Here is a 22412-nt window from a genome sequence, read left to right as displayed (position 1 = left end):
ATTTATTTTATTTGAAAACTTTGTTCTAGGTCCTGATTGGTGCTATGTACCGCTACCTAGAACCATGGTTAAACACCTCGACGTATCGGCAGTGCCACATGGTGTATCGCGGTGACGAAGTGGAGCCAGTCCTAAGCTGTGTGGGCCTTGGAGAGCCCATACTTTTCTACTTGGAGGCTGTTTGGTGGTTGGCCGGGCTGTTGGTAGCAGCTTTGTTCCTCTCAGCATATAGTTTGAGGTAATAGATTTTGTAAAAAACTATGTGGGCTTTGGAGTGCTCTCGGTATTTCTTTTTTTTCTTTTTTTTTATCTGGTTTTTATGGAGGCTTTGGACACTCTAGGTGAACATGTCAGCCTCATGGGTGCTATCATAGTTCCCTACTCAAGGGAGAGGTCAATAAAGTGGTAAACACTGATATTTAAAAGATTAAGATCTGGACTGGTTGTTAATCGCAGCCCTGTGTCTGTCAGCATGTAGACGATAGGTTGAGATATGTAGACGAACGTTGTGTATGTGTCATTGTGAGTCCATGCTTTTTAGGGTTCCGTACCCAAAGGGTAAAAACTGGACCCTATTACTAAGACTTCGCTGTCCGTCTGTCTGTCACCAGGATGTATCTCATGAACCGTGATAGCTAGACAGTTGAAATTTTCACAGATGATGTATTTCTGTTGTCGCTATAACAACAAATACTAAAAAGTACGGAACCCTCGGTGCGCGAGTCCGACTCGCACTTGGCCGGTTTTTTTATTCCACAGATTATCGGACCTAAATGTAGATTTTATAGTATGGTCAATTTTAACACGAAATGTCATTGTAAAAAACAAGTTACTAACCACAGAACTAAATCAAGATAGAAGGAAAGAGTGTATGTACCTCGCGTGGCGAAACGACGACCCGGTGGCTCCATTGCTCGCCGCGAACTTTAGTCTGCTCCCGATCGATGTCTGCTTGCGACGTCAGGTTTTAAAAACAAAATGGTTTCTTGCGCAATAATTAACTGTTCAAACACTACCAATAAAGTTGGAGCTGTTACTAACAAGCATACAATCTACCTATCAAATCTAGTCCAGGTTGTCAGGAGAACGTTACAATGCGACGTACACTAGCGTGGATCTTCGAGAGCACACGCTTTTTAGGGTTCCGTACGCAAAGGGTAAAAACGGGACCCTATTACTAAGACTCCGCTGTCCGTCTGTCTGTCACCAGGCTGTATCTCATGAACCGTGATAGCTAGACAGTTGATATTTTCACAGATGATGTACGAACATAACAACAAATACTAAAAACAGAATAAAATAAATATTTAAGTGGGGCTCCCATACAAACGTGATTTTTTGCCGTTTTTTTTGCGTAACCCTTCCTGCGCGAGTCCGACTTGCACTTGGCCGGTTTTTTAGATGACCTGCGAATTGCGATATAAAATGACCTATCGTCGCTATACTTACTCAACCTCATATCTGCAACAATCATTTGATGGAAATGTCGCTTTTCTTTCATTCGGAATACGTGTGTTTTTGTCATCAAATGAGTGTTGCAGATACGAGGTTGAGTAAGCATAGCGGCGCTATATTGTTACAGTAATAGCGTGCTAGGCGGGCTGCTTGCCGTCGCGCAGTACTTCGCAAACCATGTTGAGGTAAATGAGTTATTTAGTCAGTAGTTATTTACGGTACGATACAAGTGCGAAAAATAGGAAATTCGCACGTGTATCGTACAACGTTTTACAGTACATATGGCCCTTTAAATTATCGACATAGTCACGTAATGTGCCAATTATCGCACTAGTGCGGTAAAGTAGCATATGTATTGATTTAAACTAACACGATTTTCACTCGTAATTTTAAACTAACACGTACTCTTAACGTACGTAACGTCATATGTACTATAATAGTACATTATTGTCGAGGCTCGGAAGTAGCTACTTGCTGGCTGAGGATTTGTTTTAAACGGACGACCTTGGGAGTCCGTTTAATTGAATCCGAAACCAGCAAGTAGCCTTCCAGCCGAGTCATATATAGTGCTTTTCTCAAAAATGCCGCAATAAATGCAAATATAATAGAAATATTTTACAGAAGCAACATTGTTATGTATATATTTTCACAGAAAAAAGTAAAAAGATTTGCTTTGCCGCCGTTTTATTTTTTTAATTAAAAATGGAAGTGTATTTTTCTGCTGAAAATACGCCAACCTATTTGAGACACCTAAATAGTCGCGGTACCAACATTATAATAATAAGTACTGATCATCTGTTTGGCTGTTTAATGGACCTATGCCTTCATTTGATATGGCCACTTCAACTTTTAAAAAGTTTGAAACTCGACAAATAATGGAATTTGTATGCAACATTGCAGTCCCGAAATCGAGACTGCAATGTTTTTAACTTTTTAATTTTTTGACTGACCATAAACTACGCACTTCGCGACCTACTTTTTAACCGGCAACGTCAACTTTGCCGTCGATTTTTGAGAAATAGTACATTACTACAGAGGCCGGGAAACGAAGGGTTGCAGTCCAAGTAGATATAGACGGCCGAGCGTAGCGAGGTCTAATAGTGATACGCGGCCGGCAACCCCGTTTCTCGTCCGAGATGTGTATAGTGCTTTTCTCAAACTTGCAATGAAATATCCATAGGCTACGGTGGCCAAAATCGAGAAAAAAACTGTCTAAAAACTGAATTTAGCTTGAGCAAGTACCAGGGCCTCATGAGTTACGAGAAGGTGTCGTTGACGAGCCGCGGCTGCTCTTCGAAACAAAAGAAGGTTGCTTTACAAGCTTAGGTGTGTAAGGCTGTATGAAATTCCTTTACATATCATCTTCACGCATCGCACCGGATACGTATTATTTCCGGATCTAATTTGAAGCAAAGAGGATATAATAAGATAGAGCGGTACTGTCATAGTAAATTTTGTAACCCCAGTAAATTTACTGCCATCTATCGACACACCTTAAAACTAAAAATACGATAAAATGTATTTAAATATGGATAAATGATTTTTTTTATTTGCATTAATTATTTTTATGATTTTGACCCATGTTTTTTCACTGATATGCGTTAAAATTGTTAAATAACAAACGAAACCGTCAACGCCATCTATACGACAGTAGGCCAAAGCTAGTAGCGCCCTCTGATCGAGAATCAAATTTTCTTGATTTTCCAGGCACGTTTTTTCCTTAGACTGTATCCATCTATTACGGAGTTATATCTATCTTTGTTTGAAGTAAGTCATGTCAACATTTCATTCCAAGTTTGAAAAAAAATATTTTTTGATACACACTTTTATCTTCGACTGTACTTTGCATGTCTATCAACTAATTCTCGGGATTGTTCAATGTGTTTGTTTTCAATGTGTTTACGTTTCTCCTCCGAAGAATTCCTTTGGCTACCTTCCGACTGCATCATATCGGCTTCATGTTGACATTATAACATTGTCATCGGAATTTTGACACAATTTCTATATGTAGTGGCCGTGACGTCACTTTTGCAGTAGGTATTCATATTAGGTCCTTTGAAATTGGCGTTTTGTATGGAACATTTTATGAAAACTGTGATTTTCATACATTGAATTTTGCGGATTATTCAGCAAGGTCAAATTTCAACTAAACAGAATTTTGTTAGAAATATTGAAAACTTTTAAGCTGCGCTTAAAAATAGTTAGCATGATGAAACTTTACGTAATTGAAACACTTGAACCGGCAGCATATGAAGCATATGATGGTTTTCAAGCTTTAATTTGAAACACTAAATAAAAAATAAAAACCTATTATTTGTATTTAAAACCTTTGTTGCATAGTCTACTATTGATATTAAAAAATGATTTGGAAGTTGCAATTGAAATGAAAAAAATACGTAAGAAATAACATAGAATAGTTAGCATCATAAAACCATAGAGTAACTTATACTAGAGCGGTACTGTCATAGTAAATTTTGTAACCACAGTAAATTCACTGCCATCTGTCGACACACTTTAAAACTAAAAATGAAGATTTATAAAAATACGATAAAATGTATTTAAATATGGATAAATGATTTTTTTTATTTGCATTAATTATTTTTATGATTTTGACCCATGTTCTTTCACTGATATGCGTTAAAATTGTTAAATAACAAACGAAACCGTCAACGCCATCAATACGACAGTAGGCCAAAGCGAACGAGAACTCTGAACGAGAATCAAATTTTCTTGATTTTCGAGGCACGTTTTTTCCTTAGACTGTATCCATCTATTACGGAGTTATATCTATCTTTGATAAAACTATACGTCCGGCAGCACATAAAAAGGGTGGTTTTCAAGCTTCAATTAGAAAATAATTTAAAAAAAAACTATTATTTGTATAAAATATTGTCTTCGGTTACCGCGATAGTTACTCATGAAATAAAACTATAAAATAAATCTTCTCGGGTCCGCGGTGTAGGGTTGGAGCCGGCGTAGTTTTAATCGCGTATATATATTACTAGCCTTATGAACCAATTTTGCATGTACAACCAGCCTTAAAGTTTATAGTCTATGAATGTTCATTAATTTTTAGTATGTGGGTATTTTTGCACTTTGTAATTTTTCCTCAGTCACCCATTGACCACGAACGCGGTAAAGGGTTCGAAACGTCAGAATGTATTATAAATTCAATATACGCGATATAATCCGTTTTCATAGTTTTATTTCTATTATTTGTATTTAAAACCTTTGTTACATAGTCTACTATTGAAATTAAAAATTAATTTGGAAGTTGCAATTGAAATTAATAAATTACGTAAGAAATAATATCTGTAAAAAAAAGCGCCAGTTTCATAAAGGACCTAATATAAACTCCGCAGTAGCTAATCGTTTTGACAGTTCGAAAAAATAAACTGATATTTGGGGCATTTTCTATGAAAAGGGACCTTATTGTCGATGGCGCTTACGCCGCACAACGTCGCGCGGCATTGTAATTATATCGGAGCATCGTTTGTAATGGCGTAAGCGCCATCGACAATAAGGTCCCTTTTTATAGAAAATACCACATTTGACTAGTAGAAAAATACCCTATTTGATTTATTATTTAGTTGAACTTATTGACGGTATGTATTTATTGAACTTTTATTTTGTTATTAGTGTACACGAGTACAGTGGGCGCCGAACGAGCGAGAAAACATGGCCGCTCCATTGCTACTGCTACAGATGGGCCTAGTCGCAACGCAATTGCGAAATGGTCGCACTTACTGCCGTCTCCAGGTAAAATGGACCTTGTTTTCACAGTAATAAGGCGGCTTATTGCCAGATCTGTGTAGATATTATTGAAAACAAAAGAGATTCCTATTTTCCCTCACTGTTCACCAGGGGAAACTGCGCTCACTAAACTCATATCGTAAACGATTAAAGTTTTTAAAATGATTTCTCTCGAGGACCGCCGTTGGATTTCTGACCAAACACAGAATTGTTTCGGGAACGGTGGACTGCCCACAGCTTTTGCAAAAAAATATTAGACTGTTCCGCGAAAACATTCTCGACTAGCTAATTTTCGGCCTTTCTTATGTAATACTTATAGAACAGATGTTGGTTCTCATAGTTCAATACCTAGAATTTGTAAAGAGCATAACTTATTATATTACTAGCTTTTGCCCGCGACTTCGTCTGCGTGGACTTAGTAACCGCAGCTAGAGTAAGAATAGCGCCTGGAGAAAATCTCATAGCAATCTAAATTTGAGCATATTATGCACACAAATTAGCAGGCAGGCAAATTCGCTAATTATCTCAATTCCACCCCGCTTTTTACTTTCTTAAGGGATGATTTACGGGATAAAAACTATCCTATGTCCTTCTCAGGGACTCAACCTATCTCTATGCCAAATTTCATCTAAATCGATTCAGCGGTTTAAGCGTGAAGAGGGAACACACAGACAGACAGACTTTCGCATTTATAATATTAGTATGGACTAGCAACGCAATTGCGGAATGGTCGCACTTACTGCCGTCTCCAGGTAAAATGGACCCTATTTTCATAGTAATAACGCAGCTTATTGCCAGATCTGTGTAGATATTATTGACAACATGGCCGTTCCATTGCTACTGCCACAGATGCCACAAGCTTTTCTCACTGACTGTACTTTTCTTACCACAGACAACTAATACTCATCGGGACAATTCTAAAATCCCGAAACACAATTGGGTTGCGTTGTTTCATCACAGAGTTCCACCATATTTCATTTACAGCTCAATCGAAAATCAGACCCACACTAACAAACCAACAAACTTACATACAAACAGGGCAAGTTAAACAAAAGCTTGTGAAAATACATAAGGGCCGTTTTTTTTTACCGTAACACGTGTATTTCTATATCTGAACATCAAATTATTTTATTTAAATTCTAACGTAACCTAGGTTGTGCAATTCATTTAAAAAAGACTTAAGGTTTTCATAACCATTTGATTTATTTCTATCATAGCGTTTATATAGTCTGTCAAGCTGGATATGTTAGTAGCAATGTAAATCAAACTAAAGTATGGTATCCTTAGGAAACGAACAAAAAGCAGCAATGTACGTCGAACAAGATACAAATGACACGCACAGATAAGATATAAATGACACGCGATTTTCGAACAATTGAAACGTAGTGTTTCTAACCCGCGATTTTTCAATTTTGCCGCCTTTTTCTACTGACAAGATTTGCTTGACCAACTATAATTATATTTGTTTTTTTTTTCAGGTGTCAATCTTCATCGTGAACTGCCTCTGCCTGCTTTTCTGGCAATTCTCCCAATTCATCTTCCTCACACAAACCGTAATTTTCTTCCTAATGGAGCAACTCAAAATAATCGACCTTAAGGTCCTCTGCATTTTCCTCCACTCGCACTTCTGTGGTCTACATATGGCGGTCTTACTGCTACAAGGGAATGATATGCTAAAAACTTCCTTGTATACCTCATTCTTTTTAGTTGTATCTACGTATTGTTTATTTTTTAGTTCGTTTAGAATAAAAGTGCAAAATAGGTTAGATTTATTTGTGGAATCTTGGTTAGTTATTCTAAGACTTTTAATAGTTATTACGTCATCGTTTTATTTAAAGCACTTAATAAGCGATTTTCTTGAAATAGAAGATGACACTCATGTTTGGGATATTTTGTATTCTAAGTTTACAAGTTATAAAAAGTTTCATACTTTAATATATACATGTTTGGAAGTATTTGACTTTCTGCCTTTAAGTACTGTTGTGAATATGTCTAAAACATGTCTTATACCTATGGTTGTGTTTGGTGTGTCTGTTCGTGTGTATTCGTGGTTTGGAGAAGAGAAGAAGACTGTGAAAAAGGAGGTTCTAGAAGATGATGACAGCGGGATAGAGAATAATGCTGATAGCAAAGAAAAGGTTGGTATTTGGTATGATTATTATTTAGGGTTCCGTACCCAAAGGGTAAAAACGGGACCCTATTACTAAGATTCCGCTGTCCGTCTGTCTGTCTGTCACCAGGCTGTATAATCGTGATAGCTAGACAGTTGGAATTTTTACAGATATATTTCTGTTGCCGCTATGACAATAAATACTAAAAAGTACGGAACCCTCGGTGTGGGAGTCCGACTCGCACTTGGCCGGTTTTTTTTAAACTAGCGACCCGCCCCGGCTTCGCACGGGTGCAATGCTGATGTATTATACATATATACCTTCCTCTTGAATCACTCTTATCTATTTAAAAAAACCGCATCAAAATCCGTTGCGTAGTTTTAAAGATCTAAGCGTACATAGGGACAGACAGACAGCAGGAAGCGACTTTGTTTTATACTATCAAAGATAGATATAACTCCGTAATAGATGGATATAGTGTAAGGAAAAAACGTGCCCCGAAAATCACGAAAATTTGATTCTCGATCAGATGGCGCCACTAGTTTTGGCCTACACTCGTATAGAGGGCGTTGACTGTTTCGTTTGTTATTTATAATTTTAACGCATACCAGTGAAAGAACATGGGTCAAAATCATATAAAAATAATTAATGCAAATAAAAAAATCATTTATCCATATTTAAATACATTTTATCGTATTTTTATAAATATTTATTTTTAGTTTTAAAGTGTGTCGACAGATGGCAGTGAATTTACTGGGGTTACAAAATTTACTATGACAGTACCGCTCTAGTATAAGTTACTCTATGATACTATGTATTGATATTTATTGCGTAAATGAAAACTTAATAAATTATTTTTTGGCAAAAAATTCATTTTTTGTACAAGCTTTTATCGCAGACTGTACTTTTCTTTCCACAGGCAACTAATTCTCAGACACAATTCTAACAACCCCAAACACAATTAAATTGCGTTGTTTTATCACAGAGTTCCTATGGCCACCTCCTGTCTCCATCATCAGATCAGCTCCAATGTCATCATTATATTGCAGTGTCACCCCATTTACATATGTATGCAAAATTTCAGCTCAATTAATAACTATTTTGATAAAATATTTTTTTGTGTATTTAAACCAAAGATAGATATAACTCCGTAATAGATGGATACAGTCTCAGGAAAAAACGTGCCTCGAAAATCAAGAAATTTTGATTCTCGATCAGATGGCGCCACTACGTTGGGCCTACTTTCGAATAGATGGCGTTGACGGTTTCGTTTGTTATTTAACAATTTTAACGCATATCAGTGAAAGAACATGGGTCAAAATCATATAAAAAATATTAATGCAAATAAAAAAAAACATTTATCCATATATAAATACATTTTTTGATATTTTTAGTTTTAATCGTGTTTCGATAGATGGCAGTGAATTTACTGTGGCTACAAATGTTACTATGACAGTACCGCTCTATCCTATTATATCCTCTTTGATTTAAACTATAAATGTTTTTTTTATTACAGAACGACGTAGAAATAGACATGACCGACTCCACAATACGTTATCTGCGGCGGCTCAAAATTGAGCCAGCAGTGGTATACCAGGTGGCTCAATTGTGCGTGTTCGCGATCCTAGCGGCTCTAGTCATGCGGCTCAAACTTTTATTGGGAATGCAGTTGTGCGTTGTGAGCGCGCTCGCCGTGAACGCTAACCACAAGTACGTATCGTCAGTATACCAAGTCGCTCAGTTGTGTTCGCGATCCTAGCGGCTCTAGTCATGCGGCTCAAACTGCTACTAGGCATGTAGTTGTGCGTTGTGAGCGCGCTCGCCGTGAACGCTAACCACAAGTACGTATCTAAGTCAGTATACCAAGTGGCTCAGCTGTGTTCGCGATCCTAGCGGCTCAAACTTTTATTGGGAATGCAGTTGTGCGTTGTGAGCGCGATCGCCGTGAACGCTAACCACAAGTAAGTATATAAGACAGTATACCAAGTGGCTCAATTGTGTTCGCGATCCTAGCGGCTCTAGTCATGCGGCTCAAACTGCTATTAGATAGATAGATAGATAGATCATTTATTGATAAAAATATAAAAAGATTTACATGTCAATTTTGCTTATTCCTATTCTATATTATACATTATTATTAGGTACATTAGGTAATTAATATCACAGATTCAATAATTTTGTGGGTGGGTCAGTGACTTGTAGCAGGGAACGAATTCGTCGACACTATAGCACGCCATGTCCAACAATATTTGTTTAAGTTTTTTCTCGAACATCGAGTCTGAAGTAGCTTTTAACTGCTCGTCTAGAGCATTGTAAAGTTTGATGCCTACTATGTGTAAGGATTTCCGAGACTTAGCTAGACGTCGCGGGGGCACGTATAGGAGGTTGCGTCTACGCGTTACGGTCTGTAGTTTTTGGAAATTAGAGGGGATCCGTTCGAGATTGCGTCGTATGTACTTGCATGCTTCAAGTACATAGACAGAAGGTAACGTCAAAATTTTTAGCTGCTTAAACAACTCCTTAGCATGATAGTCAGAGGGTTTTTTAGCCATGATACGGATTGCACGCTTTTGTAGTTTAAACACTTTTTCGCGTTCCGCACATGTTGCCCATAGGTCCACACCATAGACTAAGATTGAATGAAAGTACCCAAAGTATGCTGTTTTAAGGTTGTCCTGGGAGACGCTGTGGGCAAGTCTGGACAAGGCGAAACATGCTGAAGAGAGTTTTTTGCAGATTGCTTCTATGTGGGGAGACCATGTTAGACCATCATCAATTTTGAACCCTAGGTATTTAACCTCACTTACTTGAGGTACTGGTGTGTTATTTATTGTGATATCGAATCGCTCTTTTGAGTTCTTTTTGAGTTGAAAGTACATTATGTTTGTTTTTTCGACATTAAGGAGCATGCCATTTGCTGTAAACCAGTCCGAGATATTCTGCATGGTTTGCGAGAGTTTTGATTCTAAATTACTAGAATTTTCTGCAGTGACTATTATGCAAGTGTCGTCAGCAAACATAATGTACTCCGCATCGTCCGAGGCGGAGGTTATGTCGTTGACAAGAATTAGGAACAGGTTATTTCCTGTCACCGATCCCTGGGGGACAGCACTGTCACCTATTTCCTGAAGGTCTGATTTATTAGGCATGTAGTTGTGCGTTGTGAGCGCGCTCGCCGTGAACGCTAACCACAAGTACGTATCGTCAGTATACCAAGTGGCTCAGCTGTGTTCTCGATCCTAGCGGCTCTAGTCATGCGGCTCAAACTTTTATTGGGAATGGAGTTGTGCGTTGTGAGCGCGCTCGCCGTGAACGCTAACCACAAGTACGTATCTAAGTCAGTATACCAAGTGGCTCAGTTGTGTTCGCGATCCTAGCGGCTCTAGTCATGCGGCTCAAACTTTTATTGGGAATGCAGTTGTGCGTTGTGAACGCGCTCGCCGTGAACGCTAACCACAAGTACGTATCTAAGTCAGTATACCAAGTGGCTCAGTTGTGTTCGCGATCCTAGCGGCTCTAGTCATGCGGCTCAAACTTTTATTGGGAATGCAGTTGTGCGTTGTGAACGCGCTCGCCGTGAACGCTAACCACAAGTACGTATCTAAGTCAGTATACCAAGTGGCTCAGTTGTGTTCGCGATCCTAACTGCTCTAGTCATGCGGCTCAAACTTTTATTGGGAATGGAGTTGTGCGTTGTGAGCGCGCTCGCCGTGAACGCTAATCACAACTACGTAAAACTACCGTTTTGGGTAACAATCTTACACAAGCATATAGCCCTATAAGTTAGTTTCTTGCTAAGATATAATATATGTAACTCCGTATAAGAAAAATAAAGTCTAAGAAAAAAAGTGCCTAGGAAAAACAAGAAAAAAATATGCTCGAATAGATGGCGCCATTCTTTTGGCCTATACTCGTGTAGATGGCGTTTGGCCGCGCCTCGGCGGGTTGGTCAACGACACCTTCTCGTAACTCATGAGGACCTGGTACTTGCTCAAGCTAAATTCAATTTTTAGACAGTTTTTTTTTCTCGATTTTGACCACCGTAGCTTATGGATATTTAATTGCAATATAACATTTAAAACTTTCGCGGTTTAAACACATATTAAATCACGTTTAGAAACGGGTCTAACGCGAATTTATTTTGTTACCTTTATTTACCGACGTTTCGACACAGTTAGCCGCGACCACGACCAGTGAAACCTGTGTCGAAACGTCGGTAAATAAAGGTAACAAAATAAATTCGCGATAGACCCGTTTCTAAATGTGATTTAATATGTATTTAATTGCAAGTTTGAGAAAATCAGTATACAAATCTTGGCGAGAAACGGGTTTGTCGGCCGCGTATTCCCAATCGACCTCGCTACGCTCGGCCATCTATATCTACTTGCCCTGCAACTCTTCGTTTCCCGGCCTCTATCTTTCTTTTCTTGATGGACTTGAGGGCGGTGTTGCCCGTAGCCAATGTCACGTAAAAGGGTAGGAACAAAATAAATGCTCTTAGAGCACGACGCTGTTCGGTGGTTGTTGTAGTTGTCTCGTAAAACCGATAGCTGGATTTTACGAGAAGCACGTGGACTACCGGCCGTTGACTCCAAAATGGTGGTTAAACACGCTTTGAGATTAATTCTCTATTCACTGCACACTACCACATTAGATTATTGTATAATAAAGCTATCGATATTACACTTTAAACAATATTAATGAGCAAAAAACAAAGGAATTAATCACGAGGCTACTATCAAGATGGCGTTCGAACCGGAAGTCCTCCCGGCCTCTATTAATGTACTATTAAGACGTTGTTTTCAACAGGATGCCTCCGTCGGTACAAAAATACTTGCCACTGTGTTGGGTGGTGGGCTGCGCTGCGCTCGCGCATCGTCTCAGCGTCAATATGAGCGTTGAAATGTCATATACAAGTAAGTTGTTTTTAGGGTTCCGTACCCAAAGGGTAAAAACGGGACCCTATTACTAAGACTCCTCTGTCCGTCTGTCTGTCCGTCTGTCACCAGGCTGTATCTCATGAACCGTGATAGCTAGACAGTTGAAATTTTCACAGATGGTGTATTTCCGTTGCCGCTATAACAACAAATACTAAAAACCGGCCAAGTGCGAGTCGGACTCGCGCACGAAGGGTTTCGTACCATCACGAAAAAAAAACAGAAAAAATAACGTTTGTTGTATGGGAGCCCCATTTAAATATTTATATTATTCTGTTTTTAGTATTTGTTGTTACAGCGGCAACGGAAATACATCATCTGTGAAAATTTCAACTGTCTAGCTATCACGGTTCATGAGATACAGCCTGGTGACAGACGGACAGCGGAGTCTTAGTAATAATCTTTTCACCCTTTGGGTACGGAATCCTAAAAATTATGTTCTAGAGCATAAAGTAAAATCATCTATTACGACCCTTATTTACTTAGCAATAAAGTCCAAATTCTGCCATACAAACTACCGGTGCGTCCCGACCGGCGTGCCCCGCGCCCCCGACACAACCGAGTACACATTTCTTTAATCTTGAATAAATACGGTAAAATAACCTACAATGAATACTGGATATTTTTGTATATTTTACTCACAATCGAAGTGAAAAGTATAGTTTTTGGTTGGGGACTGAAAATCAGCGGTCTGGCTGAGTCTCGTCCATTTCACTGCACAAATATTTGTTATTTTATCTGATTTTTAGGGTTCCGTACCTCAAAAGGAAAAAACTTAACCCTTATAGGATCACTCGTGCGTCTGTCTGTCTGTCCGTCTGTCACAGCCTATTTTCTCCGAAACTACTGGACCAATTAAGTTGAATTTTGGTATACGTATGTAAGTTTGTGACCCAAAGACTGACATGTAACGTAAACAAATGAATTTTAAACATGGGGGCCACTTTTGGGGGGTAAATGAGAAAAACAAAAAATAAGGTTTTTTAAACTATTGTGTTACATATCAAAAGAAAGAGCTCATTGTGAGAATCTCAAAATTTTTTTTTTAAATAATTTTATCATAAACAGTTTAGAAGTTATTCAAGTAAATAGGCAAAAAATGACTATTCCCCCCCCCCCCCCCCTTTATCTCCGAAACTCTAAAAAACGAAGGTCTAAAATTTTGAAAAGAATACACAAAATAGATCTTTACCTATAGATCATAGGAAAACCTATTAGGAATGTGCAGTCAAGCGTGAGTCGGACTTAATTACTTAGTTTTTGATCCGACCCGTACGGGTTTTTTAAAGACATTTCACTCACGTTTCACATCATAAAAATACATTGTTTAAATTATGTAATGTACGGAACCCTTGGAACGCGAGTCCGACTCGCACTTGGCCGGTTTTTTTATTGTACTCGCAATTCATTGTTTTTTGTGTTGGTAAATAAATATATTTTTATTTATTTATTTATAACTCGGGCATAAAATGATATCCAGTCATGCAGTCTGCATGTGCTATCAAAATCGCTACCATCTTAGCTTGGTTTGACCGCACGTTTTACTATAGTTTCTAAGAAGTTCAATAGCCCCTAGACTCAGTATTCAGGTCAAGCGACCGAGTGTGGGATTGCCACTACAAACAACGAACCCCTATGAAAATATTACGTCTATAATGTCATTTCCATACTTAATCGACGATAACATTGATAACTATCATAAAAATAGTTATTTACGATACAAGTGCGGAAAGTGGGAAATTCGCCGGAAACGCGATAAATTAAAACACGACCGAAGATAGTGTTTTAAATAGACACCAGTTGCAGATTACCTATTCGCACGTGTATTGTACATCGTTGTACAGTCGCCATCAGATTTATCGGAGCGGCCAAGGTGCTCAAAAACATCTGAACACGCACCTAGCGCCTTGAAAATAGAGATATTAGAGATATTTGTGAGAGCCTCGGCCGCTCCGATATATCTGATGGCGACTGTACAATACATATGGCCATTTAAACATTTTAAACTTTCGACATAGGCACGGAAAGTACTCATTCCCGCACTAGTGCGGGAAAGTAACACCACATGTGTAAATGTATATTTTCAGGTGAATTCAGCGATTATCAACAAGAAGAGCTCCTCAACTGGATCTCAAAAGAAACGGGAGCAAAAGCAGCTTTCGCGGGATCCATGCCCATACTGGCCACGGTCATGCTAGTCACGCGTCGGCCCATAGTGGCGCATCCACACTACGAGAATAAGGAGGCGAGGTACAATACAATACACATTCTGGCCACTGTCATGCTAGTCACGCGTCGGCCCGTAGTGGCGCATCCACACTACGAGAACAAGGAGGCGAGGTACAACACAATACAATACACATTCTGGCCACTGTCAAGCTAGTCACGCGGCGGTCCATAGTGGCGCATCCACACTACGAGAATAAGGAGGCGAGGTACAATACAATACACATTCTGGCCACTGTCATGCTAGTCACGCGTCGGCCCGTAGTGGCGCATCCACACTACGAGAACAAGGAGGCGAGGTACAACACAATACAATACACATTCTGGCCACTGTCAAGCTAGTCACGCGGCGGTCCATAGTGGCGCATCCACACTACGAGAATAAGGAGGCGAGGTACAACACAATACAATACACATTCTGGCCACTGTCATGCTAGTCACGCGTCGGCCCCTAGTGGCGCATCCACACTACGAGAAAAAGGAGGCGAGGTACAATACAATACAATACACATTCTGGCCACTGTCATGCTAGTCACGCGGCGGCCCATAGTGGCGCATCCACACTACGAGAATAAGGAGGCGAGGTACAATACAATACAATACACATTCTGGCCACTGTCATGCTAGTCACGCGGCGGCCCATAGTGGCGCATCCACACTACGAGAATAAGGAGGCGAGGTACAATACAATACAATACACATTCTGGCCACTGTCATGCTAGTCACGCGTCGGCCCGTAGTGGCGCATCCACACTACGAGAATAAGGAGGCGAGGTACAACACAATACAATACACATTCTGGCCACTGTCATGCTAGTCACGCGTCGGCCCCTAGTGGCGCATCCACACTACGAGAAAAAGGAGGCGAGGTACAATACAATACAATACACATTCTGGCCACTGTCATGCTAGTCACGCGGCGGCCCATAGTGGCGCATCCACACTACGAGAATAAGGAGGCGAGGTACAATACAATACAATACACATTCTGGCCACTGTCAAGCTAGTCACGCGGCGGTCCATAGTGGCGCATCCACACTACGAGAATAAGGAGGCGAGGTACAATACAATACAATACACATTCTGGCCACTGTCATGCTAGTCACGCGGCGGCCCATAGTGGCGCATCCACACTACGAGAATAAGGAGGCGAGGTACAATACAATACAATACACATTCTGGCCACTGTCATGCTAGTCACGCGTCGGCCCGTAGTGGCGCATCCACACTACGAGAACAAGGAGGCGAGGTACAATACAATACAAATACTCTTTATTGCACACTTCAGTACATAAAACAATACAATGGCGGTCAGCAACAGACGGTATCTTGCCCAGAAATGGGATTTCTTAGTATCTAACTACATTTTTTACTTTCAGAGCCCGCGCTTACGCCGTATACAAAACGTATGGAAAATTCACAACTGAAGAGCTGTACAAAGAGCTGACGGCTCTTAAGGCCATCTACCTCATCGTCGAAAACAAGTACTGCTACAGCAGGACTCGGTATTATCACTATTATCCTAAATATTTACTAGTTTCACTCACTATTGTTTTCAATCGCTTTTGGCGGCATGTTTCGGATTCGTCGGGAATCCTTCCTCAAGCGCTCGTGTCCGCGGCGGCTGTACTCCGAGCATGCCCGCGCCGCGCCGCCCGCCTCGTCGCTCGTTGCGCGCGCGCTGATGGGGCGGGGGCATCAAATATTATCCTATAGACAAATTAATTCTTGATTTTCTTGAATCTATGGTGTAAACATAAGACTTCACCACACCAGCTGATAAAGGCTCTCTTGATTGTTCAAAAACTAATGAGAAAATTGCATTTTATCCACATGTGTGGCAAAGTGATCGTGTGTAAATTTTGAGTTGAGGAGTGTATTTTCAAAAGGATTTATTTCTCTATGAAAACCATACAAAAATAAGCCTTGTGTGTTTTTTCGCAAAGCTTATTTTTGTATGGTTTTCATAGAGAAACAAGCCCTTTTGAAAGGACACTCCTCAGTTGTTACCTTATGTTGGCTGGTAGAATGTAGAATTGACTTTTAAATTATGAATTTGAATGATAAATGTGACGTTTTCAACCAAAAGGTACCACATTGTCGCTTGTTGATAAGGTTGCTTTCTAATTGAAGCTATAATTATGGTGTGGGTTCTTATCTATGTGATCGTTAAATCAAACGCGAACTCCACGTATAAAACTATAATCTTAATTTCTACAAAGCGCTATGAATTTATAGGATAGCGAACAAGCGATAGGTTGCGATAGCGTAAGCGCGAGCGGCGGGGCAGAGCGGCACAGGTTCGGCGTCGAAGGCGATCGGATGCGCTCTGAGGCTCCGCGTCGCGATCTGGGAGCCGGTCCGCGGTGGTTCCCTCCGCGCGTCTTCTTCGCCCCGCTGTCGCCTGGACGGGTTCACGAGTAGTGGTGTGCGCATGCAGTCTGAGTGATGCGCCACATCACCCCCCTGGGAGTGCTAACGTCCATCTGCGGAAAACAAATTAGGAAATCTGACAATGCGACCAGAACGTGTTTTCCTAACAGGGTCTTCCTGCTTAGCATCGGAAGACGGGACAGCAGCTTGCTGATGCTCAGCTAAAGTGTAAGCTGGCTTTACTCTGTCTATAGTGACTGTCACAGGTCCTCTATTTGATTCTACTGTGATTGTTTTATCAGTTCTTGAGAGTACTTTGTGTGGTCCAGTGTAAGGCTTTTCCAAGGAACGGCGGACGGCATCCTTGCGAATGAAAACATATGGTGCTGTTTTGAGGTCCTCGTGTACAAAAATTGATTTTGGTGTGTGATGAGATGCCGGCTGCGGTTTAAGGTGAGAAATGTGCTCTTTAAGCCTTGACACGAAGTCAGATGGCTGCAACATGTTGTGAGGGTGTGTGTTAGAATTGAAAAACTCACCCGGGATCCGTAATGGCTCACCATAAACCATCTCCGCAGCCGAGCACCGCAGGTCCTCCTTCCAAGCCGTCCGCAGCCCCAGCAACACGACGGGGAGCACGTCAGTCCAGCTCTTCTCGTCGTGGGCCATGATGGCGGCCTTGAGGGTGCGGTGGAGACGTTCCACGATCCCGTTCGCCGCTGGGTGGTAGGCCGTTGTGTGGCGCAGATGTACGCCACAGAGGCGCGTCAACGCCTGAAAAAGTCGAGAATTAAACTGGCGTCCTTGATCAGTTGTGACAACCTGCGGGCAACCAAATCTCGAGACCCATGTTTCACATAGTGCCTTTGCCACCGTCTCGGCAGTGATGTCATGAAGTGGCAGAACTTCGGGCCAGCGTGTGAACCTGTCCACAGCTGTGAAACAGTATCTGAAGTCGTGTGAAGGTGGGAGAGGTCCTATGAGGTCAATGTGCACGTGACTGAATCTCTCACCAGGAAGTGCGAACTGACCGAGTGGGGAAGAGGTGTGACGCTGTACTTTCGCTGTTTGGCACGGGATGCAGGCTTGGGTCCAGGCACGGCAATCTTTCCGTGCGTTGGGCCAGATATACCTTTCCGTGACCAGCTTGGTTGTTGTCCTTACACCTGGATGACTCAGACAGTGTATGGCGTCGAAAACCTGCCGTCGTAGCTCGCGTGGTACGTAGGGACGAGGCCTGGACTGTGAGACGTCGCAGACCAACGTGATGAGTGACCCTGGTACTTGAACTTCCTTGAGAGCGATGGAGGAGTTGTTGGGGTCCAGGAGCTCTTGCATCTCAGGATCTGCTTTCTGCAAACGGGCCAGGGTCTCCACGTCTGGTGGCTTCGAAATGGCCTCGATGCGAGAGAGGGCATCTGCTGTAATGTTATCCTTACCGGATATGTGTCTGATATCGGTGGTGAATTGTGAGATGAAATCGAGCTGATTTAACTGGCGAGGCGAACAGTGACGGTCTCTCTGCTGGAAAGCGTATGTGATTGGTTTATGGTCGGTGTAGATCACAAAATGCCTGCCTTCAACCATGAACCTGAAATGCTTGACGCTTTCGTACACTGCCAGAAGTTCCCTGTCGTACGCGCTGTAACGAGACTGGGCCTTGTTCATCTTCATGGAGAAAAATGCGAGAGGCTGCCATTCTTTGTCCACCAATTGCTGAAGCACCGAGCCCAAGGCCGAGTTTGACGCGTCACAGACGAGAGCCAGCTGTGCATTCATTACTGGGTGAGCGAGAAGGGTACATCTAACGATACTTGCTTTGCAGCTGGCGAAGACTTGGAGAAGTTCAGGAGTCCAACTGATTGGATGCGAGCCCTTGACCTTTGGACCAGCTAGCAGATCGTGAAGTGGTGCTTGCTCTTCAGCAGCGTGTGGGATGAAACGCCTATAAAAATTTAATATGCCTAAGAACCTGCGTAGGCCGCTTACAGTCTTCGGAGGAGGGAAATCTCGAATGACTTCGATCCTTGTGTCCAGAGGGCGCGTACCTTGCTCCGATATGTGAAAACCCAGGAAGGTTACCTCGCGCTGACCGAACTCGCATTTCCTCTCGTTGATGAGCAGGCCGTACTCTGCCAGGCGTTTGAAAACCTGCTCCAGGTGCTCCAGGTGCTCGCTGTGGCTTCTGGAATATATCAAAATGTCATCGATGTAAGAGTAGCAGCAATCCATGTCGCGAAGTACTTCGTCGAGGAAACGCTGGAAGGTCTGTCCTGCATTTCTTAGGCCAAAAGACATAAAAGGAAACTCGAAAAGTCCGAACGGTGTGGTTATGGCAGTTTTGGCAATGTCTTCATGAAAAACCGGGATCTGGTTATAAGCTTTGACTAGGTCAATTTTAAAGAAAATACTGCAGCCTGCCAAACTGTGAGCGTAGTCTTCGATATGCCTAATGGGGTACCTGTCCGGAATTGTTCGCGCGTTAAGCGCGCGGTAGTCCCCGCAAGGTCTCCATCCGTCCTTCTTTGGAGCGAGGTGAAGCGCAGAAGCCCAGGGTGAATCGGAGCGACGAGCGGTGCCGTCTCTAACCATCTCTTCGAACTGCTCTTTAGCCACCTTCAGCCTATCGGGAGCCAGGCGGCGTGGTCTGGAAAATACTGGAGGCCCTGGTGAGGTACGGATAAAATGAACGGTATTATGCTTCACTTGACGTGTGATGCCTGACGGTTTGGTAAGTTGCGAGTACTTTGCAAGCAGGGTGTGGTACTCGCTGTCACCGGAAATCGTCTTGATGCTGGAGATGTCGCATTTCATCCGTATGGCTGCTGTGGAGAGAGTGGTGAGCTTGTCTATCAATCTACCGTCCTGACAGTCCACGAGCAACCCATAGTGCGCCAGGAGATCAGCTCCGATGATCGGCTTGCCAACGCTAGCTACCACGAAGTTCCACACGAAGTCTCGCCGTAGGCCCAGGTCAAGGTGCAGCGTGAAGGTCCCGTATGTCTGAATAGGAGTGCCGTTGGCAGCGGTGAGGCTATACTCAGTCGGTTTGCCATCGGGCCAATTCCCACGTGGTACCACGCAGAGGTCGGAACCAGTATCAATAAGGAACTGCAATTTAGACCTTTTGTCGGTTATGAAGAGGCGGCTTGTGGCGCGGCAATCAGTCGCCGCGTTTACTGAGAGCCGCTTGCATTTCCCGACGAGTAATTGCAGGGGGTAGTGCATTTCTTCGCTTTTTCACCAAAAATAGAATGATACCAACACGTACCTGCAGTTCTACTTCGGCTCCGACCCCTGCTCCTCGATCTCGCGTTGCCTCCTCGACGAGATGTTGAGCGTCCTCGGCCTTGATGCATGGACATTTGCGCAATTTGCTTAGTCATCTCGGACTGTGCACGTGTCAGGTCGTCGATGCGTTTCAACAACCCTCCAAAATCGGACGTCGCGGCCGCAACGTGTAATGGCGGCGACGGTGACGTGGCCTCGCAAATTCTGTCGGCGAGATCTGCTAGCTCCTCCAAACTGGCTGAGGCCTGCGAAATTAAAATAGGTTGAACGTGTGTCGGTAACCTTTTCATCCACATACTTTTCATAAACTCGTCATTCATTCCGCCGTCAGCCAAATGTTGTAAATGGTGCAGAAATTGCGAGGGCTTGCGATCCCCCAATTCCTCATTAGACAGCACCTGGGTAATCTGTTGCTGACGGGAAACACACAGGTACTTAGTTAATTCAGCCTTTAACTTTGGGTACTTATCAGTAGCTGGGGGATTCTTAATAATACCTTTAATCTCTTTGGCATACCTGTGATCGAGTTGTGCGACGACGCAATAAAATTTCGTGGCGTCGTCCTTAATACCTGACACGTGAAACTGCGCCTCTGCTTGTCCAAACCAGACCTCGGGATCGTCCGGCCAAAATGGCGGCAAACGAATTGCCACGCGGTTAATGGCTACCGGTGCGCCAACTTGTGCATCAGCAAAGCTCGCGGCGGCGGCGGAGACTCGCCCGTCGCGCCCGCGTCGTTACCATTTCCGCCCATAATTATAACGCGACGATAAAACTTCCCGCGGTCCGTATGCACTCTCGGGTCACCAATGTGGGTTCTTATCTATGTGATCGTTAAATCAAACGCGAACTCCACGTATAAAACTATAATCTTAATTTCTACAAAGCGCTATGAATTTATAGGATAGCGAACAAGCGATAGGTTGCGATAGCGTAAGCGCGAGCGGCGGGGCAGAGCGGCACAGGTTCGGCGTCGAAGGCGATCGGATGCGCTCTGAGGCTCCGCGTCGCGATCTGGGAGCCGGTCCGCGGTGGTTCCCTCCGCGCGTCTTCTTCGCCCCGCTGTCGCCTGGACGGGTTCACGAGTAGTGGTGTGCGCATGCAGTCTGAGTGATGCGCCACAATGGAAATAGCGCCTTACTGACAAGTGACAATAAGTACCCTTTTGGTTGAAAATGGCACAAATATTTAATAACGTTCGTTTGGATTTGATTTGGTTGGATTTTATTTGATATTTTACAGTATTTTCCTCGTGTTGGTGTGGTGAATTTTTTTGTGTTTCACTTGGTGGCAAAATATGTTTAACCCGTGTGCCTTGAAACCCTCGCAAGCCTAAGATTCTACTTTTCGAACCTTTCGCTACGCTTGTGACTCAATTTTGAAAATTTTCGTTTGCCCGGATATCAATATACGCACGATGGTTTAACCAACAACTTTGCCTCCTTGTAAAACAAATAACTATTATGGTTTGGTTTTAAAACAAAGTAAATAAAAGAACTCAAAGTTGTGGTTCTCTCAAGTTTTCTAGAAACTGCTTTTTCAAACATCAAACATTTATTTAGCAAAGAGGACACAGAGGCACTATTACGTGTCAATTTTTACAAGCAATAAATTACAAATATGGAATCAATAAAATATTAGATACTTTGTTAGAGATGTATCCAGTCTAAATGTTAAATTACACAAAAAAAAAATAATAAAATAGTACATTTTACAACTAGTGTGAAAAGACATTTCACACGTGTTGTAAACGACGTTTTTTAATACAATTGCGAAAACATAATAAATTAATATATCATTAGTAGAATCATACCACCAAACCAAACCAAAACCAAAAGTAGCTATACAGCCCTTGATAGTTGAGCTGCCGCAGCCCGCGATACCTTCATACTCGTGCGCGCCCCGGCCGCGGCCGCCGCGGGCCCGGCGCGGGTTGCTCAACGACACCGAGGAGTAACGAGTGAGGCCCCAGTACCTGCTCAAGCTATACAGCCCGTGATAGTTGAGCTGCCGCAGCCCGCGATACCTTCATACTCGTGCGCGCCCCGGCCGCGGCCGCCGCGGGCCCGGCGCGGGTTGCTCAACGACACCGAGGAGTAACGAGTGAGGCCCCAGTACCTGCTCAAGCTATACAGCCCGTGATAGTTGAGCTGCCGCAGCCCGCGATACCTTCATACTCGTGCGCGCCCCGGCCGCGGCCGCCGCGGGCCCGGCGCGGGTTGCTCAACGACACCGAGGAGTAACGAGTGAGGCCCCAGTACCTGCT

The 22412-nt window shown here is 42.7% G+C and overlaps 1 protein-coding gene across 1 annotated transcript in view; it reads left to right on the top strand.

Annotated features, from left to right (window-relative positions):
* LOC134752120 (protein C-mannosyl-transferase DPY19L1) overlaps positions 1-22412 on the top strand; it is a 40526-nt gene that overhangs the window by 2660 nt on the left and 15454 nt on the right. Inside the window, exons 3-10 of the mRNA XM_063687693.1 lie at positions 30-238; positions 1583-1640; positions 5095-5214; positions 6687-7346; positions 8836-9029; positions 12129-12235; positions 14344-14506; positions 15862-15987. Coding sequence (XP_063543763.1) covers positions 30-238; positions 1583-1640; positions 5095-5214; positions 6687-7346; positions 8836-9029; positions 12129-12235; positions 14344-14506; positions 15862-15987 — 1637 coding nt within the window. The remainder of the gene's footprint in view (positions 1-29; positions 239-1582; positions 1641-5094; positions 5215-6686; positions 7347-8835; positions 9030-12128; positions 12236-14343; positions 14507-15861; positions 15988-22412) is intronic.

This window comes from Cydia strobilella, chromosome 24 (genome assembly GCF_947568885.1).
Source record: "Cydia strobilella chromosome 24, ilCydStro3.1, whole genome shotgun sequence".
NCBI lineage: Eukaryota > Metazoa > Arthropoda > Insecta > Lepidoptera > Tortricidae > Cydia > Cydia strobilella.
The sequence above is the reverse complement of the archived record's forward strand: the minus strand, read 5'-3'. Positions and strand labels throughout refer to the sequence as shown.